The sequence below is a fragment of the Heterodontus francisci genome, chromosome 12, assembly GCF_036365525.1.
Source record: "Heterodontus francisci isolate sHetFra1 chromosome 12, sHetFra1.hap1, whole genome shotgun sequence".
NCBI classification, from domain to species: Eukaryota; Metazoa; Chordata; class Chondrichthyes; order Heterodontiformes; family Heterodontidae; genus Heterodontus; species Heterodontus francisci.
Window position 1 is genome coordinate 34,631,958 of NC_090382.1, and position 23,079 is coordinate 34,655,036.

Sequence of the window (23,079 nt, forward strand, 5' to 3'; positions counted from 1 at the left end):
CATAGTGAAGACAGATGAAAAGAAACCATTCAAAACCTCACCTATGTCCGATTCCACACAGATTTTCTCTTTGACCCCTAATGGGCCCCACTTTTTCCCTGGTTATCTTCTTGCCCTTAACGTACTTATAAAACGCTTCGGGATTTTCTTTTATCTTGTCTGCCAGTGATTTTTCATGCCCCCTCTTCGCTCTCCTAATTACTTTAAGTACTTCCCTACACTTTCTATACTCCTCCAGGGTCTCCACTGTTTTCAGTGCTCTGCAACTGCCATACGCCTCCTTTTTCCTAATCCAATCCTCTATATACCCTGACATCCAGGGTTTCCTTGACTTGTTGGTCCTACCCTTCACCTTTACGGGAACATGTGGGACCTGAACCCTATTTCCTTTTTGAATGACTCCCACTGGTCTGATGTAGACATTCTTATAAGAAGCTACTCCCAGTCCACTTTGGCCAGATCCTAAAAGCCCCTATTGCTACCCTATTATTTTTGCACTGCTAAGATTTGCCTACATATCTGATCCTCTATCTCTCCCTGGCTGTTTGGAGGCCTGTAGTACACTCCCAGCCAAATGATTGCCCCCTTATTGTTTTTAAGTTCTACCCATATGGCCTTGTTTGAGGAACCTTCTAAGATATCATCCCTCCGTACTGCAGTAATTGACTCCTTGATCAACAGTGCAATGCCACCTCCTCTTTTACCCCCTCCCCCATCACGTCTGAAGATTCTATACCCTGGGATATTAAGCTGCCAATCCTGCCCTTCCCTCAATCATTATTAAAAAATTATTAAAACATACTTGAGCAATGTATAGCCAGCATGGTGAACAGCACTTTCAATCCAAAAGCAAAATACTGTGGATGCTCGAAATTTGAAATAAACACAGTTCTGATGAAAGGTTAACTGCTTTTCTCTCTGCAGATGGTACTAAACCTGCTACGTCCGGCAGACACTGTTTTTATTTTTAATTGGCACTCAACCAAAGGCCAAAAATCCCCCTCACTGTAAGGAAATGGGGGTACAAAGCAAAAAGACATTGAACAGTCAGACATGCTGCTCAAGCACACTTTGAAGCAGTCGGTTCGGATTCGTATTAAGAAACACAAAAGCAGTTCATTGCTCAAAATGGATGGGCACCAGTGGAAAGGAAAAATTTCAAGAGGTAGAAAACAACTAAATTTCAAGAGGTAGGGCGGCACAGTGGCGCAGTGGTTAGCACCGCAGCCTCACAGCTCCAGCGACCCGGGTTCAATTCTGGGGACTGCCTGTGTGGAGTTTGCAAGTTCTCCCTGTGTCTGCGTGGGTTTCCTCCGGGTGCTCCGGTTTCCTCCCACATGCCAAAGACTTGCTGGCTGATAGGTTAATTGGCCTTTATAAATTGCCCCTAGTATAGGTAGGTGGTAGGGAAATAGAGAGACAGGTGGGGATGTGAAATTAGTGTAGGATTAGTATAAAATGGGTGGTTGATGGTCGGCACAGACTCGGTGGGCCGAAGGGCCTGTTTCAGTGCTGTATCTCTAAACTTTGATTTATATAGTGCCTTTAATATAGTAAAACTTCACAGGAGCAGTACCAACAAAATGTAACACTGAGCCACACAAGGAGATATTAGGGAGATGAGGTAGGTTTCAAGGAATGTCTTAAAAGGAGGAAAGAGAGGCAGAGGGGTTCAGACAGGGAAATTCAGAGCTTGGGGCCCTTGGCAACTGAAGGCACAGCCGACAATGCTGGAACGATTAAAACTGGGAATGTGCCAGAGGCCAGACTTGGAGGGGGTGCAGGTGTCTGAGGGATGTATAGCTGCAGGAGATTATGGAGATATGGTGGTGCCATGGAGGGATTTGAAAACAAGGATAAGAATTTTGAAAGTAAGATGTTGCTTAACCAGGAATTAGTAAAGGTCAGCAACCACAAGACTGACGGGTGAACGAGACTTGGTACAAGTTAGGCCAAGGGCAGCAGAGTTTTGGATGACCAAGTTTACGGAGGGTAGAATGTGGGAGGCCGGCCAGAAGTGCAATGGAATACTTGAGTCTTGAAACAACAAAGGGATGGATCAGCATTTCGGCAGATTAGCCGAGGCAGGGAAGGAGCTGGGGCAACGTTACAGAGGTGGAAACAGGCAGTCTTAAGTGGTGGTGCTGATGTGTGATCTGAAGCTCATCTTGAAGTCAAATATGACACTAAGGTTGTAAGAGGTCTAGTTCAGCCTCAGACAGTTTCCAGGGAGAAAGGAGGATGGTGTCAGTGGCTAGGGAAAGGGGTTTGCAGAAGGCACCAAAGACAATCGTTTTGGTCTTCTTGATATTTAGCTGGAGAAAGTTGCTGCTCATCCAGCTCTGGAAGTCAGATAAGCAGCCTGATAATTTGGAGACTATGAAGGGGGCGAGAGAGGTGATGGTGAGGTAGAACTGAGCGTCGTTAGAGCATATGGAAATGGACGACAAAAATTAAAAAACAAAACATTGTATGTTTTCAAGGAGAAGTTAAGTAAAGCTCTTGGGTCTAAAGGGATCAAAGGGTATGGGGCGAAAATGGGAACAGGTTACTGAGTTGGATGATCAGCCACGATCATAATGAGTGGCGGAGCAGGCTCAAAGGGCCGAATGGCCTACTCCTGCTCCTATTTTCTATCTTTCTACGATGCTTTGTTTTCGGATGATATCGCTGAGGGACAAGATGAAGGTCTAGGAGGCGGCCAAGGATAGATCCTTGGAAAACACCAGAGCTAACAGTGTGGGAGTGGGAAAATAAGCCATTACAGGTGATTCTCTGGATATGACTGGATAGATAAGAACGAACCAGGGTGAGAACCGTCCCACGCAGCTGGACAACAGGGGAGAGATGCTGGAGGAGGATGGTGTGATCAATCCTATCAAAGGCTGCAGACAGATTGAGATGGATGAGGGGAGAATGTTTACCTTTGTCACAATCACATAGAATACCATGTGTGACTTTGATAAGAGCTGTTTTGGTACTGTGGCAGGAGCAGAAATCTGATTGGAGGGATTCAAACAGAGTTCCCTGAAAGATGCTCACAGATCTGGGAAGCACGCTAAAGGACTTAAGGGGAATGGGAGGTTAGAAATGAGGTGGCAGTTTGCAAGGACGGAGGGTTCAAATGTTTTTTTGCAATGAGTGATGATGGTAGACTTGAAGGAAAGGGGGAAGAGTACCCCAGAAGAGAGAACTGTTAACAGTATCAGCTAACATGGGAGCAAGGAAAGGAAGGCTGCGTGGTCAGTAGTTTAATGGGCATAGGGTTGAGGGAGCAGGAGGTGGGTCTAATGGACAAGATGAGCTCAGAGAACGTCTGAGGGGAGATAGGAGAGAAACTAGAGAAAGATGTGTGTTCAGGGCTCAGGAAGGGAGTGAAGCGACGGATGTAGCTGTTATGATGGTTTCAATTCTAGTGACAAAGTCGTCCGTGACTCCTCACAATTGTTGGAATCCAGGGTGGTGGAGAAGGGGACTGGCATTTAAGATGACAGTTTGCAGTATAGAAAAGAAGGCTGGGGTTATCTTTGCATTTCAGGAAAATCCTGGATTAGTGAGCAATTCTGGCAAACAAGAACACGAGCCAATAGAGCATTGTGTGTTCCAGCCAAATCTGGCGGTGAATAGCTGAAGCAGATAAGTTTTCTGATTCATGTATTTAACTTGGTAGTACTCTTGTTTCTGAGTCAAAAGACTCCAGGATTTAGCACATCATCCAGACTGACCAGTGCTGCATTGTTGAACAGGGCAGTTTTCAGATGAGAAGTTAAATCAACATTCTGTTTGCTAGGTGGGTGAAAAATAACACAAAGCAGTATTCAAGGAGGGGCTTGCTATTATCCTAGTATATAATCCGACAATACATTCTATTTGAGATGCGAATCCTTGCTCGTCATAAATTAGATGTTATACTTGCCTGCATAACAATAATGACCATTTCAAATATAATTTAATAATTGTAAATGCTTTAAGTCATGGGGATGTAAGGCAAATCTTTTCCAATCCTGATTATTAACCTATCAAACCTACAAGTGTGCAAACTAGGTAACTACAAAAACAATTTACCTGTCTGCTTCATCCTGTTCTTTCAACAGTTCTTGAACCTTTATGCTTGGTTTCTGAAATAATAAAACAGAGATTAAACAGGAATTGTTGCAAATTCTGGTCTGCCATAGAAAACTTCTCGGGTTCAATGATGTTGGTCTCAACTATAAATGGATTCCATGCCCCTTATGTGCCAGAACTACTCAGCTCAATAATTATATGATAGCATAAGCCAAGGATGCAATGTGAGTCTTGTGCACCTCCCTAACTTTGTCAAAGATGGGCTGAGATAATACGGTAAAACAGGCCAGATACAAGTTGTTGAGCTACTTCATTAAGCAAACACATAGAAAAACATATGGTTCAATTAACTTAATTCTATGAGAACAACTTGACTTTGTGCAATAATACAAAAATAATATGCTTCCCTGCAACATTGGATCACCTTACTCGACTTGGATGCGAGTCTTAGCGATTACGGAGATGAGCTAACAAATTTGATTCTTCAGAATCTTTGGGTAAAATTAACATTTGAATCTTCCCTTGTTCCCCTTCGAGCAGTGGTTCTCAAACTAATTTGTTCACGGACCACTTAGGCAGGGCAAAAGACTCAGGGAACCAGCTACCCCACCCACGTTTGCTTGCCGCCTCAAAAACCTCATCAGAATTAATGGGAAGAACGGTGCTGCTTTTGATGAGACAGTGAGGTGACGTCTTGTTCCAAGCTGGAAAGCTTCAAGTTGGGTTCCACGTTAAGCCAGTTCCTCCTTTTTGTTTTCAGCCCAAGTGTTGAAAATCCATTCTTGCAGTTGTATGTTCTAACAGTAACATAAAACTTGCCTATAAAATATTGTTGCTCACGCTAATGACATTCTGTGCCGCGCACACGGGAGCCAGCCTGTTCGTATGATATCACACGAGTGACAGGGATGAAGGTTCTGGCCTGTTCTATGACCTCAGCAATGCACGTGCATGCAGTGACTTGCATTTCCTACCAGCCCGTGAACCACCTGGAACCCCACAGACCACACTTTGAGAACCACTGCCTTAGAGTAGAAGAGGTTAAGGGGAGAGTTAGTAGGGGTGTTCAAGAGTATGAAGGTTTCATGGAGCAAATAAGGAGAAACTGCTTCCATTGACAGGAGGATCGGCAATTAAGACAATTGGCAAAAGAACCAAGGGCAGATGATGAGACATTTGCTTGCATAGCGAATTCTGACAATCTGGAGTTCGATACCTGAAAGGCGAGTGGAAGCACATTCAACAGTAACTGTCTAAAGGGAACTGGATATGTGAAAAGGGAATAAATTGCAGTGCTATGGGGCAAAAGATACTGAGTGTGACTAATTGAATAGCTTTTTCAAAGAGCTGGCAAAGGCACGATGGGTCAAATGGCCCTCTGCTGTGCTACACAATTCTATGATATACAGTACATAAGTGACTGCTTTTGTAAAGGAGACCTACCTCTGAACCATATTAAGACTTTATTCTGCGGTACAAAAGTGGCCATATGCAGCAGATAATCACTTTACAGAAAAGGCCATCTGCATGGGTTTCTTTACTGTTAAGAAAATGTTGAAGATTTAGCGAGGTATTACTTACCTTTAATACAAGAGTCTTGTATTTCTGAGATGCATCCACAGTTACTTTTCGACCATGGAATATTAAAGGTGTTTTCTTGTAGTGTTTAACCATGTCGACCATACATTTCTTTGACTCCATTTCCAAAAATGCCTGATGGTTACAGCATTACATATCAGGAGAAAATCCACACAAGGTTAGCGACAACCACTATCATTTTTTTACATTTAAAATATAAAAATGCAAGAACATGCGTTTGAAAACATTCCCTCATGCCTGCCAGATGAGCAATTACTTTTCCAAAGCATTGTTCCTACCCACCTCATGACTTGCACAAGACTGGGGAACTCCTAAGTAGCAGTGGTTATAAAAGTAGCCTGATCTCAGTAAATCAGCTAAATATTCCTTTACTGGCAATACCTTGCACAATTTGTAGTTTTTTTTGTATAGGTAATACATGCTTTTATATAGACATTATGGTACCATAGGCAAATTTAAAAAGGAACTGAACTTAAATCCCCTTTTGTATCTACACCAGCCCAGATGTACATAGAGCGGGGTTGGGGGCAGAAGCAAATGAGAAAAGAACTCAGCGCTCCTAAAAAAGATGGACGAGAGGAAGTCCATGACAGAATAACCATGAAACTCTGGACAGAGTGGGCTTCAGGGGCCCACTGGCATTCTCTCACGCTTATATTATGTTCTTGCCTTCTTTGCTGGAGTAATTTTTGTATTTTGCACAATGCACTTAATTTAATTCCGAGACAAATTACTAGTGGCACAATAAATTTTACATATGAAATAGTCCCTCAAGCCTGCTCCACCATTCACTAAGATTATGGCTGATCTGATTGTGGCCTTAACTTCACTTTCCTGCTGCCCCATAACCCTCGACTCCCTTGCTGATCAAAAATCTGTCCAAGTCAGCCATAAATATCATCAATGACCCAGCCTCCACTGCTTTCTGGGAAATTTTTAAACTAAGAACTCCCAGCATACAACGCCTCATCTCCCTTAAACAAAAATGCCTTCGACAGTACCTGATTCCGGAGTCTCATCACAATGTAATTAAGCACTTTCCCAAAGCTAGTACCAATTTTCACAATATCAGCATCTGAGTAACCAGAGGGAGGAAGGTTCTGGAGGAGTGCCACTCTGCCACCACTCCGTTCTTGTTTTTGCTTCTGGAAAGATAAAAACCATATTGTAAGTACAGATTATAATTTAACTGCTGAATTTGCATTAAAAAAATTCTGCTAAGGTTATGCCTGAAGACCAAATATTTGGGCTCAGATGAAGGCCACACACCCACTCAGTTGACACAAACAAGTCAAGTCTGTACTAAAAGGACAGGGACTGGCATCCTTTCCCTTTGTAGTTTAAAGCTGGAAAAAACATTAATTTTCTCAGCAAACCCAGATAAGTGCATAATAATACATCGACAAAGTCCACCCCAGTAGGGACGTCTCCAATCTGAAATCCAATTGACCATACAACCGCAAAGATTAATGAAGGCTTCACCTTTTATTTTTATGGCGCGTTTAATATTTCAAAATTCAGCCTACAATCACTGTTCAGCTGACAGACTGGGAAAGACCAGCACAGAAAACATTAAGGGCAGAAATTAATATACACGTTTTTTGTTCTGATTTAATGGTGGAAAAACTTGGGGGAAAAAGTATCTGAAATACTAATAGATGTCCCAGTTTACTTACCTTCAAATCTATCTCCTTGTATTTGTGAGACATATCCACTCGAACCCTCTTGCCATAAAGGATTGCTGGTTTCATACTGTAAAAGGCAGCTGCTGTTTGTGCTTGCCCATTTGTGGCCATTTCCACAAATCCCTAAAGGTTGGTTTTAAAAAAGTCCAAAGTCAAGCTTATGACAATTACAAATATTGTGCTATCAATACAGTCATCTGCTGGAAGTACAAACAGAAATTAGGCAAGCCAAAAAAGACAGAATAGTAAAATATATTTCACAAAATGAAAATATTTAATTAATGAGCAAGTCAAAATGATTGGCATCTTTTGAAACAGTTTGACAAGAGTATGGTTGTCACCACCCCTCAGTTACAGCACCATTGGACTGAATCAACTTCACTAATTTCTCTTTGCAGAAAAGAGGAATTTATTTTACTCACCTCACTCTTGGTATTTAAAAGCAAGTATTTTGTAATGATTCCAAAAGGTTGTGCGAGTTTGAGGATATCTTTCACTTTGCATTTTCCTTTCGGTAATTCAGTCATATGAAGCACACGGCCAGGTTCATCCAATGGCTTTTGCAAGGAAGAACATAAGTGCTTAATTCAACATATAAATATTACATTGGAAAGAAAAATGCAAAACTATTTTTTCTCTCAACCCTCAAGATGACTAGACGTGAGGAATGAAAAATAACGCTGCTTTAAATTCATTCAGGAGCAGTTTATTTCTTTCGAAGAAATTATTACAAATATAGATGATTATTTTTTTTACACAGACTTTTCTTTTAAACGTTTTCATTCAAATATGGACACTTGGTGACTTACACCCACAAAGTATGAAGGTGTTAATTTAATACATATTAGAGACCAGAGCACCTTTGCAGTGGTAGTGCTTCAATTCTCCAAACTGTCTCATTCCAAGCCAATTTCCTCAATGTAACCATCATTAGTTTCCTCCATACAGCATGGTGACTCTGAAGAGTTTGAAGACAATAATGGCTTGTGAATAATAAATGTGAAGTGCCTTAGGTAGGTACCCTGCTAATAACCTTTTAAGTTCTAACTTTTCCAGTGGATCATGAACAAACTAAAACACCGAACTGCTTAGGGATGGACTTATCCAAAATGTCACCAAATAAAATAAAACCAGTTTGGGGATCATCCTCGGTTCAACCTACATAAAAATCTAATGCTTAATTAATTGGATACTTCCTTTCCTTCAGTCAATATGAAAGGTTAATAAGGCCATAAAAAAGCACCACTGTTAATTTCTAATGGGATAGAACTGAAAAACAGAGACGTTATGTTAAACTTGTACAGAACCTTAGTTAGACCACACGTGAAGTATTATGCACAGTTCTAGTCTCCGTTTTATAAAAGGATACAGAGGACTAGAGAAGGTGCAAAAAAGATTTACTAGACTGATAACTGAGAGGTTACAGCTATCAGGAACTATTAAACAAGCTGGGTCTCTTTTCTCTAGAGGTACTTCAAGATTATGACCGGGTTTGATAGGGTAGACATAGAGATGTTTCCATTTGCAAGGAGACCAGAACTAGGGGCCATAAATATGATATTCACTAATAAATCCAATAGGGAAGTTAGACGTTTCTTTATCTAGAGTGGTTAAAATGTGGAACTCGCAACCAAAAGGAATAGAAGAGGCGAACAGCATAAATGCATTTAAGGCGAAACTAGATAAATACATGAGGCAGGAAGGAATAGAAGGAAATTTAAATGGAGTTAAATGGAGACTTTTGGGAGGAGGCTTGCATGGAGTATGAACACTGGCATGGACCTGTTGGACTGAATGGCCTGTTGCTGCATGAAACCATAGGATTTGCAACTTTTTCCTTGGATCCTGGCTAAATTATGGCAGAAAATAGCATGCAGCATAAAGGAAACTCTTTACCCTGCAGATTCCCAGACTGTCTACTAAAAATGACAAAACTGTTTGTATTAGTCTTGGATCAGTATATGCACAATATTTTTAAGCCATAATCTTTATTCCATTGGATTCGCTCTCCGCCTGCATCTTGTTTTAATTTTTTTTAGTACTTTGTTTCATTTCCTTTTCTATTGTGAATTGAATTTAATTTTATGCATCATTTGATCTCTTGAACTAGAGGGACAGTTTCTCCCAACCCAGACTAAAATAGCCCAGAAGACCTAGAACCAGTGGAATTTTGTGACCTCTGACAATAGCCGTACAATCATGAAGTGAAAACTGACCATGTTTCGTTTGTTCTGAATTTGACCTTTTCTGTTGCCTGAAAAACAGAAAAAACATCAGTTCTTGATAGATGCAATTATTTCTATATGCTGAGGTAAAAAATATAGATTTAAACCTAAAAGATTGAAGTACAAATTATTTCCCATCAAAAAATAATCTGTCTTTTAAGTGCCTCCCAACTTCAAACAAATTATGCAGCTCTAAATATTCAGACACTAAAACCAGGAATTCTAGTCTCAATAATTCAGCTGTAAAACAACGTAACAAACAAGGTTGCATTTATAATGCTATAATACCTTGAGAATCATTGCCTCAAGTAACTTTCTTGCCAATAACTTTTTAGATCAAGTGCTCAAGAAGTCATTATATCCTGTCAGTATGCAAGGGATGCATAGTACATGCAGGGAACTGTCTTAAGTTGATAATCAAATTTTGACAAACTTCAAATTTATGTAGTGATTTAAGGGAGTGAAACTATTTCATTTACACTTATATCCTGCATACTCAAAATGAAGATGAAAGCAGCAGCTTCAAGTCTTTTTAAAGGCAGAACCTTACGTATCAAGACTACACGTATCCAGGGAATCAACAATATCATCCCTCCCCCAGTCACCCTGCTAGGTTCAATGGTTCAGTAGAACCTTCCATGCGAATATTAACACATGACTTGGCTGTAGATGTTGCTAAATATATAACCTACAAACATCCAATGTTTATTAAAGTTGGCCAAACTTCTAGTACTGCATGGGACAAAATAAGGCCGACAAACTGTCTTCTTCTTTGGCCTCCTTGACGCGAGAGACAATGGGTAAGCGCCTGGAGGTGGTCAGTGGTGTGTGCAGCAGCGCCTGGAGTGGCTATAAAGGCCAATTCTAGAGTGACAGGCTCTTCCACAGGTGCTGCAGAAAAATTTGTTTGTCTGGGCTGCTACACAGTTGGCTCTCTCCTTGCGCCTCTGTCTTTTTTCCTGCCAACTAAGTCTCTTCGACTCGCCACACTTTAGCCCCGCCTTTATGGCTGCCCGTCAACTCTGGCGAACGCTGGCAACTGACTCCCACGACTTGTGATCAATGTCACAGGACTTCATGTCGCGTTCGCAGACGTCTTTAAAGCGGAGACATGGACGGCCGGTGGGTCTGATACCAGTGGCAAGCTCACTATACAATGTGTCTTTGGGGATCCTGCCATCTTCCATGCGGCTCACATGGCCAAGCCATCTCAAGCGCCGCTGACTCAGTAGTGTGTATAAGCTGGGGATGTTGGCCGCCTCGAGGACTTCTGTGTTGGAGATACGGTCCTGCCACCTGATGCCAAGTATTCTCCGGAGGCAGCGAAGATGTATAAGCATGAAAAATACAAATACCTAATTATTCTATAATAAAAGCTGCAAATCCAGTGGATATTTAAATTTGGCAGATAATCAAGTCTCCTAGTCTCCTCTTGCTGATCTCATGGCTGCTCTAAGTTGAAGCCCAGTAGTTAAAATGTGACCCAAGTTGAAGCCTAAATTCTACTGTTAGTTCCAAATAATGGAACCTTCACTGTATATTCACATTTAATAGTGCGACTAGAAAAAAAATCATGTTGCACAGAGTAAACCTGACAATTTCATCGAAACTAGTGAGCTAATTTTTCCAACTCGCATCCTAAATATTGGCTGAAATATTCATTAACAGACCACTGTTTGATGAGCACATTACTAGCTTGTCCTGCCAATATTTAATGTCTACTCTTAATGAAAATACAATGGATACTTGGATATGAAACTGGGAGCTATCAGTCCCACTGAAACTTCACCCCAGAATGCCACCATCTGGAGGTAGCAGAGGAAAACAAGGAAGTAAAATGCATGCCAACATTCATAGAAAGTGAATCAGTGATACCTCCTCCCCCAACCACAGCCATGTCTGCTCATTTTGGAGCCTGGTCAGCCCAACAGGACTTAACGCTAAACTAGTGTTGAATTGCTGAAAATTGTTAATACCATGTCGATCTCAACAATGCCACAGTAGTGACCAAGCATCTTTGTTCCACAGGGAAAAGTTGCCTGTAACAAATTAAACTCTGTGGGATATCACACATGGAATGTGCTTTACATTGATAGCAATTGGAGTTTTGTTCCTATTTTAAAAAGGGGGAAATATACTTGGTTGGTGTTCAATGCTACCTGTGGTGGAGAGGTGCCACTAGGCCAACACTTATAGACCTAGCAGCAGCCAGCTCAGTGTTACTGGTAGATGCCTGGTAGGTTTTTTGAGGTGTAGTACAGCAAGATAACTGTGAACAGTAAGATGAGCACACACAAGAAACAACAATTCTGATTTGCCAATATAATCAGAATACAAGATAATTTTATCCCGACCTCCATGAGGGTCCAGTGCATCCAGCTGTCTGATGGCTGCAAGGAGTGCAGATGCAGCATCTGGAGCAATATTGGTCTGCCGTGGAGATGGATTCATCCTACACGTAACCCAAAGGAAAAGTAAACTTAATATGCAAGTAGATTCAATTTACTAATTACTGGTTGCAACATATCCTTTTCTAACCAATGTGCAAGCAATGCAAATCAAACTAAAAAGGGTATTTATAAGCAATAAGCAGCATGAATACAGGACTATCTCCAAAGCAGCAAGATCAGGGACTCAGTTGTATGGCAGAAGGAGTACCTATATCATGCATCCAGGCCATTCTTCAGGTTACCATTTCCATTTAGAACGCAGTTCAGCTTAGTTTTCACATGCTTTTTAAAATAACATACAAGCTCCATACTAACCAACTAGCTTTGAGAGACCAGACAGAATAGAGCACAAAAGCTGCTCAATTTTATTATTACGTTGCTTTTGGAGTAAAACATACTTTTGTAATGGAGGTGAAAATAAAATATAGGCACTACTACATTTTAATAGCACAGGTAATGAGTTCCTCACAGATTTGACCATCATTACCCAGACATCACAGGAAGGAGTTTGAATTTACCTTGTGGATGGGACATCTTCTGGAACCCATTGTGGGTAGCTAGAATGAAAAGTAAAAATCTGTTAGCAATCATTTCCTCCCATTTCATCAGCCATGATCACTGATTAAAATACATGCAAGTGCATAGAATAGTTCCAATTTTTTTTTACATTCGAGGTTGAATATTATTTGACTTTAAAATTAGCTGTATTTGGAACAAATTCTTGAAACATTACCATCGCCCACCATCAACATCCCAGGGGGTCATCATTTACCAGAAACTTAACTGACCTGCCACATGAATACTGTGGCAACAAGAGCAGGTCAGAGGCTGGGTATTTTGTGGCAAGTGACTCACTTCCCGATTCTCCAAACCACCACATGGCACTATCAGGAGTGTGACAGAATGCTATTCCCACTTGCCTGGGTAGCTGGAGTTCCATTAACACTCGACAAGGTCAAGACCAACCAGGACAAAGCAGCTCGTTTGATTAGCACCCCATCCATCAACTTAAACATCCACTGCTTCAACATGCCTAAACTTCAACAACACCTCCCAAACCACCTAAAAGGACAGTGGCACCACCTCCAAGCACCCTACCATCCTGACTTGAAAGTGTATTGCCATTCCATCATCGTCGTTGGGTCAAAATTGTAGAACGACCAACCTAACAGCATTTGGGAGTATCTCCAGCATAGGAATGCAGTGGTTCAAGGAGGCAGTTCACCACCATCTTGTCAAGGACAATGAGGGATGGACAATAAATACTGGCCTTACCAGCGAAGTTCACATCTCGAATTTTAAAAAAGGGAATGTGTCATTTTTAAACATCACATTAAAAAAATATACTAGCCAATGGACTGAGACTGATAATGGCAAAGATTTGTGATTCTCTGTCCCACTTTGTCACAACTTCATTGTAAAATTTTGTTTGTATTCTACAGTGTACGCAGTTGGTACTGAATGCTAAGATAGCTAGTCCTAATCAAATGCAATTTGGAAGTCAAAGAGTTTAGTTCGCCATCATAAAACCCATCATTAACACTAGCTGAATGTTACTGGGGTTTCAAAAGTAACCAAACAGACCCGTGAGTTCAAAGACCATGTCTAGAGAGTAAATTGGGGGGAGGGGGGAGGGAAGATACCTTACTTTCAAACTACCTTTCTACAATACTATTCCCCTTAAGGATAACAGAATGGAACAGAATTGGGAAATGACCATTTTTGCACATTTTGATTTTTAAAAAGCAGAAGGATAAAGGAAAAGATTTTAGGAAGAGAACATACTAAATTTGGTTTACTGGCAAAATGATTTGAAACAATGGAGAGTGGTCATTTGTAAATGCATACGGTCAGGATTTAAACTCTTCCTAATGAAAAGCCCAAAAGATTCTAAGCTGTCAGGTAGGCTGAGTAAGCAAATTAGAGTTCAAGGGTAGGAACTGGTTTTCCCTCTCAAAAACTTTTTTTTTCATCTCTTGACATCTGGGTACTTGGCTGAAAATTGTACAGCAAACATATTCCTGTCCTCTTCAGCTTTCCATTACCAACAACTCAGTCTGGCAATGTTTTTCTTAATCTATTCAATGCATCTAACAGCAGCATTTCCAATCTCTTCATGTCATAAGAGTCATTTAATCCACAGGAGGCCGCCACTCAGCCCATTGAGTACATGCCAGCTCTCCGTGGAGCAATCAAGTCAGTCCCACTCCACCGCTTGATCCCCGCAGCCCTGTAATTTTATTTCCTTCAAGTGCCCATCCAATTTCCTTTTGAAATTATTGATTGTCTACGCTACCACTATCCTCATGGGCAGCGTGTTCCAGGTCATTACCACTTACCACATAAAGTTCTTCCTCACATTCCCCCGCATCTCTTGCCCAAAACCTTCAACCTGGGTCCCTTCGTCCTTATACCATCAATTAATAGGAACAGCTTTTCCTCGTCTAACTTATGTAAGCCTGTCACAATCTTGTACACCTCTTTCAAATCTCCCCTCAATCTCCTTTGCTCCAGGGAGAAAAACATCGCCAGACTGAGTTGTTGGTAACCCCAGCTTTTCCAACCTAACCTTGTAATTAAACTGCCCCATCGCTGGCACCATTCTGGTAAATCTCCTCTGCACCCTTTCAAGGATCCTCACATCCTTCCTAAAATGTAACCAATGTAATTAAAATAAACTGAAATTAGACTTTACACACAAAATCAAAATGGAAAATGTCAAATATTCTTACATGACAATGATATCAGACCAATACTGCATGTACAACTCCACGCACCCCACATAAACTTGGGATGCAATTTAAAAACAGTGTAAGTTAATCTTTTCATAGTAAATTAAGAATTGCATACATTTCCAAAAGGAGCAAGCAACGTCGTTTGTGCGCTGGTTCGTTCTTATGCTGGTTCCAATCCTGAATAGGGAAAAAAACCACAATCGTTTTTACATAACTGTAATATTTAAATAGTGCTGATTGTATATCTGTACTAACAAGTGCAAATCTTTTTCCACAGCTAGAATAGCAAGAAGCAAAATAGCTTGATTCAATACAGTAGGATATAGATAAATACTGAATGACTGTACAGCAACAATGCTGGATGAAATCTTCGTTTAAAAATGTCATTTAAACCTCAGGATTAATAACATACACTGTGTATTACCAATTTGAATATTTAGCTACTGTAGGCTGCGTCACCTCATTCCGAACATATAGTTCAACCTCCATATACAAGTGAATATGCCACAATCAAAATCAAGGAGGAACCTTTTAACAGTTTAGCATTACACTAGCCACCTGTTCTTCCCTCACTTGCTTATAGACTCATATCCTACATATATACAGCAATACCTTTGAGAGGGAAAAAACCAGTAGTCATGAATTTAATTACACATTGCTCCTTGAACAGGAAAGCTAGCTAAATTACTCAGTGATCTAATTTATGCATCATGATACATCTAGTCCCCACATTTTGGTTTATCATCCATGAAATTAGATACTCTAGCACGAAACAAACCATGTGTCATCAGGACACGGCATGGGAGGTAGAGTTTGTAACTGGATGGCTCTTCTCAGGCAACAAAATGCACCTCGAGGCTCAATTAGCAAGCTATGTGGCCAGGAAGTACTAGGTTCAAACAAAGTTAGTTGAACTTAATCAAGATGGCAGCAAGAGTATATAATCAGTCCAGGACAAGGGATAAATCCAACATGACTACACTCTCAACTCATATCCAATCATCCCTGCTGGAACTGCACGTGTATATCGAATGAGGGCATTACTAGGCGCTATCTTATTACCCTCACTAGCAAATAGGTGCTACAAAAGTGCTTCCATTTTTTGCTTAATTTTTTTGAAGACTTGTGTTTTAAAACTGAGAAGATTCCATGAATGTGTTTTTTTTTACAAAGTTCACTGAAAGCACACTTGAGATGTTGTTTGAAAACAACCTTTGCTGGAAATAATGAGCTTTAAGCTCAAGAAACAGCCAAAAGCTTGGTGAGAGCAAAATACTGCAGATGCTGGAACTCTGCAATGAGAACAGAAAGTGCCAGAAATACTCAGCAAGTCGAGCAGCATCTGTGGAGAGGAACAGAGCTAATGTTCCAGGTCTGCTACCCTTCATCAGAACTTCAACAGTTCCGATGAAGGGTTGCAGACCTGAAACGTTAACTCAGAAATTTTGGTGTCCTGGGGGAAGATGTTTACAGAGAAGCTCCATGCCAAGCTTTATGGAGATCAGTTTGACTTTCTGTTTTGGGTTTGGATATGGTTTTCAGTTCAATTGGGTGTGAATGTTTTGAAGACATTTAGTGTCTTGCCTGCCAAGGAACAAGAAATCCCAGCTCAATTGGCCTGCACCTCTCTTAAGAGACTCTGAGAAGGCCAGTGTGTCAGCTCTTCTTTCCTCCTGTCTTTGGGAAAACCCCGCGATTCGAGTGTGTGTTGGCTGAAACTCCTGATGCCACATGTCCTGGAAAGCCTACCAGACGATTTCTCAATATCACCAGAGCAAATTGCTTCTGAAAAGATCCCAGTGACCTGTCTCTGTCTACCCGGACTATAGACCAGAACAGACAACTGACTTCCTTCCATATCCTCTCTTTTTCCTTCAAGAATTAGCAATCACTTGGCCAAAGTATTCTTTCCACTATGTGTGTGGAGCAAATTTAAAAAGGGAACTTTCATATTTCAATCTGTGTGTTAACACTTTGCTTAGTTACTGGATAAGTCTTGTTGATAAACTGATAATTTTGTTGTTTATTAAAGAATCCTGGTTGGTGTATTTTATTCTGGGATAAAGAGTAGAGTATGTGATTGACCGCATCGGTAACTGAATAAACATTTAAATATATGTTGTGACCTGTGGAGAAGTGGAACTAGAAAAGGCAGTGCACTCCTCCCACCTCGGTCATAACAGACAAATGGCACACACTATTCAGGCTCATATATCAAGAATGGAGAAAATGTCAATAGACTGGCCAGAATCTGAGGAGCTGTACCTAAATCAAAAGACAAGACCTTCAGAAAGGATGCGACGAGATGAAATTAGCAGGGAAACAAGGGTAAAGAAGGAATATGAGCCTTGCATCCTATGCTTTGCCTATGAATGCTGATATCAGCCCAGAATCAATAATGTAGTATTGACCTCAAACACTGCCTGAAGGAATCAACAATAGAGTTGTGGGACCCAGAAACAGTTCAGTAGCAGCATATGTCCAGTAATGTCTGCAATAAAATAGCAGCGAAAGGAAGGCTCTGTACTAATCTGGATTTATATTAATCTACAAGTATGCAATTCCAAGTAACCTCACCACAGTTAGATTATCACAAATGCAACATCATTCTTGGCAGGGTGGTTACAGAGGAGCTAAAAGTGTAAATATGCATAGATACAAATGTAGACAAACTGGGGCTGCCACAATGGGTCAATATGTAACTATTCTGGGCACTGTCAGGCCAAACAGAGCAGTTTGTGCTCCTTTTACAATGAGTTTCAGCAATGTTTTGCAGAATGCTCATTCTGATCTGAAACATCATTCTGAACAACTATTGCTGTAAGGCTGGATACGTTACTTGAATCCTTGAATTTTCCACATTGAACTTTTCCTTCAGGATAGAGGAATATAAAATCCATATGTCCATTAACGGGCAAACACATTCTGTTCCTAAAAGCAAAGTTGTAAGAGTAGAACCTTGAGTTCCCCTAGTCCAAAACAAAATTTCGAGACTTTAAGGCCAAACTTCCTTGGCTGAAATGCGCCATGGAGCAAGCCCACTGAATACGGGAAATGAATGAGCTTCCCTCATCCAATGTGGCTAGTTTCCAATTTGAAATATATAGATAAAAGCAAGATACTGTGGATGCTAGAAATCTGAAATAAAAACAGAAAATGCTGGAAATCTACAGATGCTGCCAGAAATGCTGAGTATTTCCAGAACTGCTATTGAAAATATACAGAGACTGCCAAGTGCTTTATCAGTTTTAGAAAAAAAAACTGAGCTAGTGTCAAACTAACCTTTTTCCAGTGCCTCTGCTGACCTCCTTGCCCACTTCTTTTTGGTCCAGTTATGAAGCCAACTGCTTTAATCTAGTTACAGCATACCACAGAGACAATCCAAGCCATTTTAAGAAACAATAGGATAGATTGCTTTCAGGCTTTGCTACTGTTGGTTTTCAAGTCTCCTATATCATCTGCTATTAAGTGCATCAAAAGCTTTAGCTGAAAATAATTCACATCATTCGCTTGTGGACATAAAACACATCATCTTTTTCACTTCTTTTAATAGGATGGCAACTCAACCTGGGCATATTATTTGCAGATTGCACGCAGAATTTCGGTCACCTTCTCTCTGACTAGAGGGGACTTTATATAAGTTGTCAGAACTGACTGTAAACTGATCTGCATACACTCAAGCTTTGTATGCCTGGTGGGCAAATGGGGCCCATGATGCAAATAAGTTGCACCGGGACAGTATGGGACAGGCTCTATGTATGAGCTAGTCTTTTTCTGTTGTTCATTTTTGAATGTTGAGGAGCACAATCTTCAAAAATGGAGCAAACTGCAAACCCATTTAGGAATAGGCTATGAAGCCCCTCAAAGTCTGTTCCATCATTCTATTAAATCATTGCTGAAATCCAACTTTATGTTTCTATGTACCTCAGCTCCAATTACCCACCTTTGATCCATATTCCTGGACACCCTAACATAAAATCCTATCAGTCTTTTAAAAAAAAAATCAACTGGCCCAGTATCCAAAGGCTTCTGGGGAAGAATGTTCCAGACTACCTAACACCCATTGTGTGAAAATATGCTTCCTTTAACTCTTAATGGCTTTCTTCCAATTTTAAGGTTGTGACTCCTTGTTCTGGATTTCCTCCCACCACAGAGAAAGCTTACCTATATCTTCCCTCAAATCCTTTTATTATTTTAATCACCCCTCAACCATCCAAACTCAAGAATACAAACCAGGTTTGCACAACCTATCCTAATTTAACCTTTTATAGTTTCACTGAACCTGCACTTTATCCTCTCCAAGACTATTGCATTCTACCTGAGGTGTGGCACCCATAATTGAATGCAATATTTCAAACCAAGGTTCTGTACAACTAAAGCAGCATTTCCTCACTCATAGTCCAATTCCTTGGGATAAAAGACCAACATTTCATTAGCCTTTTTAATTACTTTTCGTATATGGCTTTTAGTCATTTGTGCATCTAGGCACACTAATCCCTTTGCTCTTCCACAATTCCACACTCTCATTAATAAAATGTTCTGATTTGTCTTTATCCAATCGGGGCAATTGTATAAAAGAAGTCGGTTTGATCTTTCCTTCACTTTAGCCCATGCGCACTGAAGCCAACAGTAACAGTTTCAGTGCCACCCCAGTAGTGATTCGCTAAGCAGACTGATCAAACCTGGCAGTTTCTGATCTGTTTGGCTCAGTAACACACGACATGACATTTTTAACCATCGAGCCATTGGAAGATTTATATCCGTATAATGGTTTTGATGTTACTGGGCACTGGCATCCAAGTGAAATGTTGAATGAAACTTGCTAATCATAAAACTATTAAGCATACAAGCTGGATAACATGAAAATTTAATTTTTTTCGGAAGGGAAAACAGTAACACACTTCCAAAGTAAATAGAATGAGGGTGAAGCAAGAAGGGAAAGGACAAACACTTAAAGGGGACACCAAACTCTTCAAGGGAACAATATATGAACAATTTACTCAGCTTTTAGTGACACCTTATTCATTTGTATGTGGAGGCTGAACAAATAGTTTTACCATTTTTTTACAATTGCATGTTTTTTTTCCCTTACTGTTATTTTCAACAATGATCAAGCATATCATTGTGCAATAACATTCACAAAACATGTAACATACTCCTAGCTTGCATCACCGAAAGATTTTATTTGAAGCCAACTTGCAGGGTTGGGAAGGTCAACTTAACTGGAGCAAGGCAACCCAATAGCTTTCCCGTTTTAAAAAAACTAAAACCAATCATATTGTACATGACAGTGACTTACCCTCCACTGTTTTTTTTCCTTAGCATTTCTGTTTGGGATTCTTCCTAATCTGTTACAGCTTTCATTCTCCTCCCCTGATCAATCCTAAAGCCCTATTATTTAAACCCTTGCACCGTTAAAGGAAAATTACATACACAGTATACATTATGTGAATAACCAGATTTCCTATAAGCAGTAAAACAGTACCAAAAGAAATAATCACTATGGTGCACGTTTGGGACATAAATACCCTGTGTGGTGTATTCAGAGACAAGTAGATTTTTACCTATTAGTGGGAAAAATATTTAATATCAAAATGAAAGCATAAATTGCACAATTTTATAAAGCTTATAATTAAGCCAGCTCATGAAAAAGTACTACTCACCCCAAATGCAGTCAACTTCATTCTTCAAATCATGTTTTCCCTTCATGCATGAGTATTTATCCATGTCATAGCTCACAAGGTAAATTAATTTTGCCAAATCACATCATCTCATTAAGGGACTTCCACATTTTAGAGACCATCCCAATGCAAACTCCTTTTTTTTTTCCAGATGATGACTGAAGATACTTCAAGCACATAAAACAGGGCTCTTAAACAGGAACCATTTTCTTGGGGGAGGGAATGGGTCAAACACTTACAAGCCTGTTACAATGTCAATTTCACATTAAGAGAAGAAAAGAACTGCTGTGCACAGGTTGTGAAAAATATACTTCCTTCCACAGTTTTCTTCTCTCTATATCCCATGATGGATCAAACAGTGAATCTCAAAAGGAAGGGAACAGAATGAGACAGCTTGCTTGATTAAGCTCAGCAGGGATTTATATAAGCTCTACCAAACCAAGTATCTTTAGCAGTTGCCAAATCCAAACAGGAGTAGCTGAAGTATGTGAATTACTGTACATGATGCTGTAATATTCTAAGATATTTATTTAAAATTAAAATTGGCTCATCTGGAAATGTTTGAATCAATGTTGGTAGAAACTTGGGATGCTTAAAACTGAATTTTCAGTGTTCTCTTATATAAAAGTAGCGTGGCGCACATTCACAACTATGCACCGAGATTCTTGACAATTTCCAAAGGAGTGCTATATTTTCCTTACTCAGAACCGTCAAGTTATTTGTCAGTCATTTTAGACTTGTAGTACTTCAGTAAGAGAGAATCGACTAGGTCTGTGATAACCACATTGATAAGCAGAAATGTTGGCGAGAGAACTGGAAGGCAATGCATGGCAGAAAAAAAATTGAAGTGTACATACTCGTTCTCTCTTCCAAGGATTCAGCAAAGTGATAAAGTGGATCCTGCCGGCACAATATCAGGAGTGAAAAAATTCCTCATCATCACCAGCCAGACACCGAAAGAGGCTAATTCTAGAACATCACTTCTATTCTGCTTCGGAAGTCCAGCAGGTTTGTCCCTCAAGTTGGAAGCATTAGCTTCAAAAGCCACCAGATTTGAAAATGGTTACAGACTGTTGTACTTTTAGTCAACAGCTTCCAAGATTTTGTAGCCAGTCTTGCAAATCAACACTTACTGACCAAGAATGATGTTTCTTTTCTGGAACAAAATGATCACTCTTAAAAAATAAAAATTCCCTGGTGTTTGCTTTCCTTTTCCTCATCTTTTTCTCTCATGGGTTTGTCAGTTATAGCTGTTGTTCTCATAATCTTAACCCTCGCACTTTTAGTTACTCATTTTGCTGGTCTCCCTGTTGCTTTTACTTCATCACCTTCCCTTCTTTCATACTTTCCATATCTTTATACCAAAATCAGTAATGTTTCACCAAATTTATGTCCATATTACAAAACTAATTTCAGAAAAAACCTGGACATGCAAATCTTTACTGCACAACTAAATGAGTATACCAACAGATATTACTGGGAAAACAGCTGCAAATAATTTCAATAACATCTAATCGACAATTTTAGTTACAACAGGTATCAATCTTACTACAGTGGTGACTGGAACCATTTTGAAGTTAGTACCCACACCCTGAACTGGTCAGATGGCTTTAATTTCTTCATTACTACATACCAATGGCTTCTCAGAGAAGCTCAATATCTCGGCATGGAAACCAACAGAAAAACAGGCAGCTGTTGCTACTGAGTAGTTTTCAGCACATAGGCTGTACTCTACTCTTCGGAAGTTTGATACAGGCTGTCTATCTCAGATTTGAGTGCTTCTTTATTTGGGGCAATGAATTTAAGGCATAGAAATCCAAGTATATTTTACTATGTTCTACAACTAGTTTAACTGGAAAAACAATATTTTGTGCTAAATTATTGCAAGGCCAGTACAGTGTTATGTAGAACAACTGGCTGGCATCTAGTCATTAAATACTACTCCACAGTGCTACTCTACATATAAATCAGGGGAGGTGGTAGTGTAGTGGTAATGTCACTGGACTAGTAATCCAGAGCCCAGGTTAACGCTCCAGGGACATGGGTTCGAACCCCACCACGGCAGCTGGTGAAATTTGAAATCAATTAATATATCTCGAATTAAAAGCTAGTCTAATGGCGACCACAAAACCATTGTTGATTGTAAAAACCCATCTGGTTCACTAACGTCCTTTAGGGAAGGAAATCTGCCGTCCTTATCTGGTCTGGCCAACATGTGACTCCAGACCCACAGTAATATAGTTGACTCTTAAATGCCCTCTGAAGTGGCCTTAGGGATGGGCAAGAAATGCTGGCTTAGCCAGCGACGCCCACAGCCCACAAACAAATAAGAAAATTACATCTCTGTGACATCAATTTTGTGTCACAATTCATGAATTACTTACACTGTTTATATGGGTAAATGCAGCCACCATTTGCAGAGAATAAGGCCTTATAAACAAGTATGACAAATGACTAGTTAACTTGTTTTAATGTCTTTGGCTGAGAGGAAAAGGCTGGACAGACGGTAAGAACTCTTCAAATAATGGCAGTGGAAAGCTTTCCATCCACCAGAACAGAGATACGACTTTGGTTTAACATTTCACTGAAAAGATGACACCATATGACAATGCAGTACTCCTCAGTACTGCAGTGACATG

The 23,079-nt window shown here is 40.2% G+C and overlaps 1 protein-coding gene across 2 annotated transcripts in view; it reads right to left on the minus strand.

The window, feature by feature from the left end:
- LOC137375813 (matrin-3-like) overlaps positions 1 to 23,079 on the minus strand; it is a 70,815-nt gene that overhangs the window by 31,385 nt on the left and 16,351 nt on the right. For both annotated transcript variants that reach the window (XM_068043301.1, XM_068043300.1), the window contains exons 3-11: positions 14,875 to 14,936; positions 12,543 to 12,581; positions 11,929 to 12,026; positions 9,566 to 9,603; positions 7,772 to 7,906; positions 7,341 to 7,472; positions 6,666 to 6,809; positions 5,647 to 5,778; positions 4,066 to 4,118 (exon numbers count right to left, since the gene is read on the minus strand). In XM_068043301.1, coding sequence (XP_067899402.1) covers positions 4,066 to 4,118; positions 5,647 to 5,778; positions 6,666 to 6,809; positions 7,341 to 7,472; positions 7,772 to 7,906; positions 9,566 to 9,603; positions 11,929 to 12,026; positions 12,543 to 12,581; positions 14,875 to 14,936 — 833 coding nt within the window. The remainder of the gene's footprint in view (positions 1 to 4,065; positions 4,119 to 5,646; positions 5,779 to 6,665; positions 6,810 to 7,340; positions 7,473 to 7,771; positions 7,907 to 9,565; positions 9,604 to 11,928; positions 12,027 to 12,542; positions 12,582 to 14,874; positions 14,937 to 23,079) is intronic.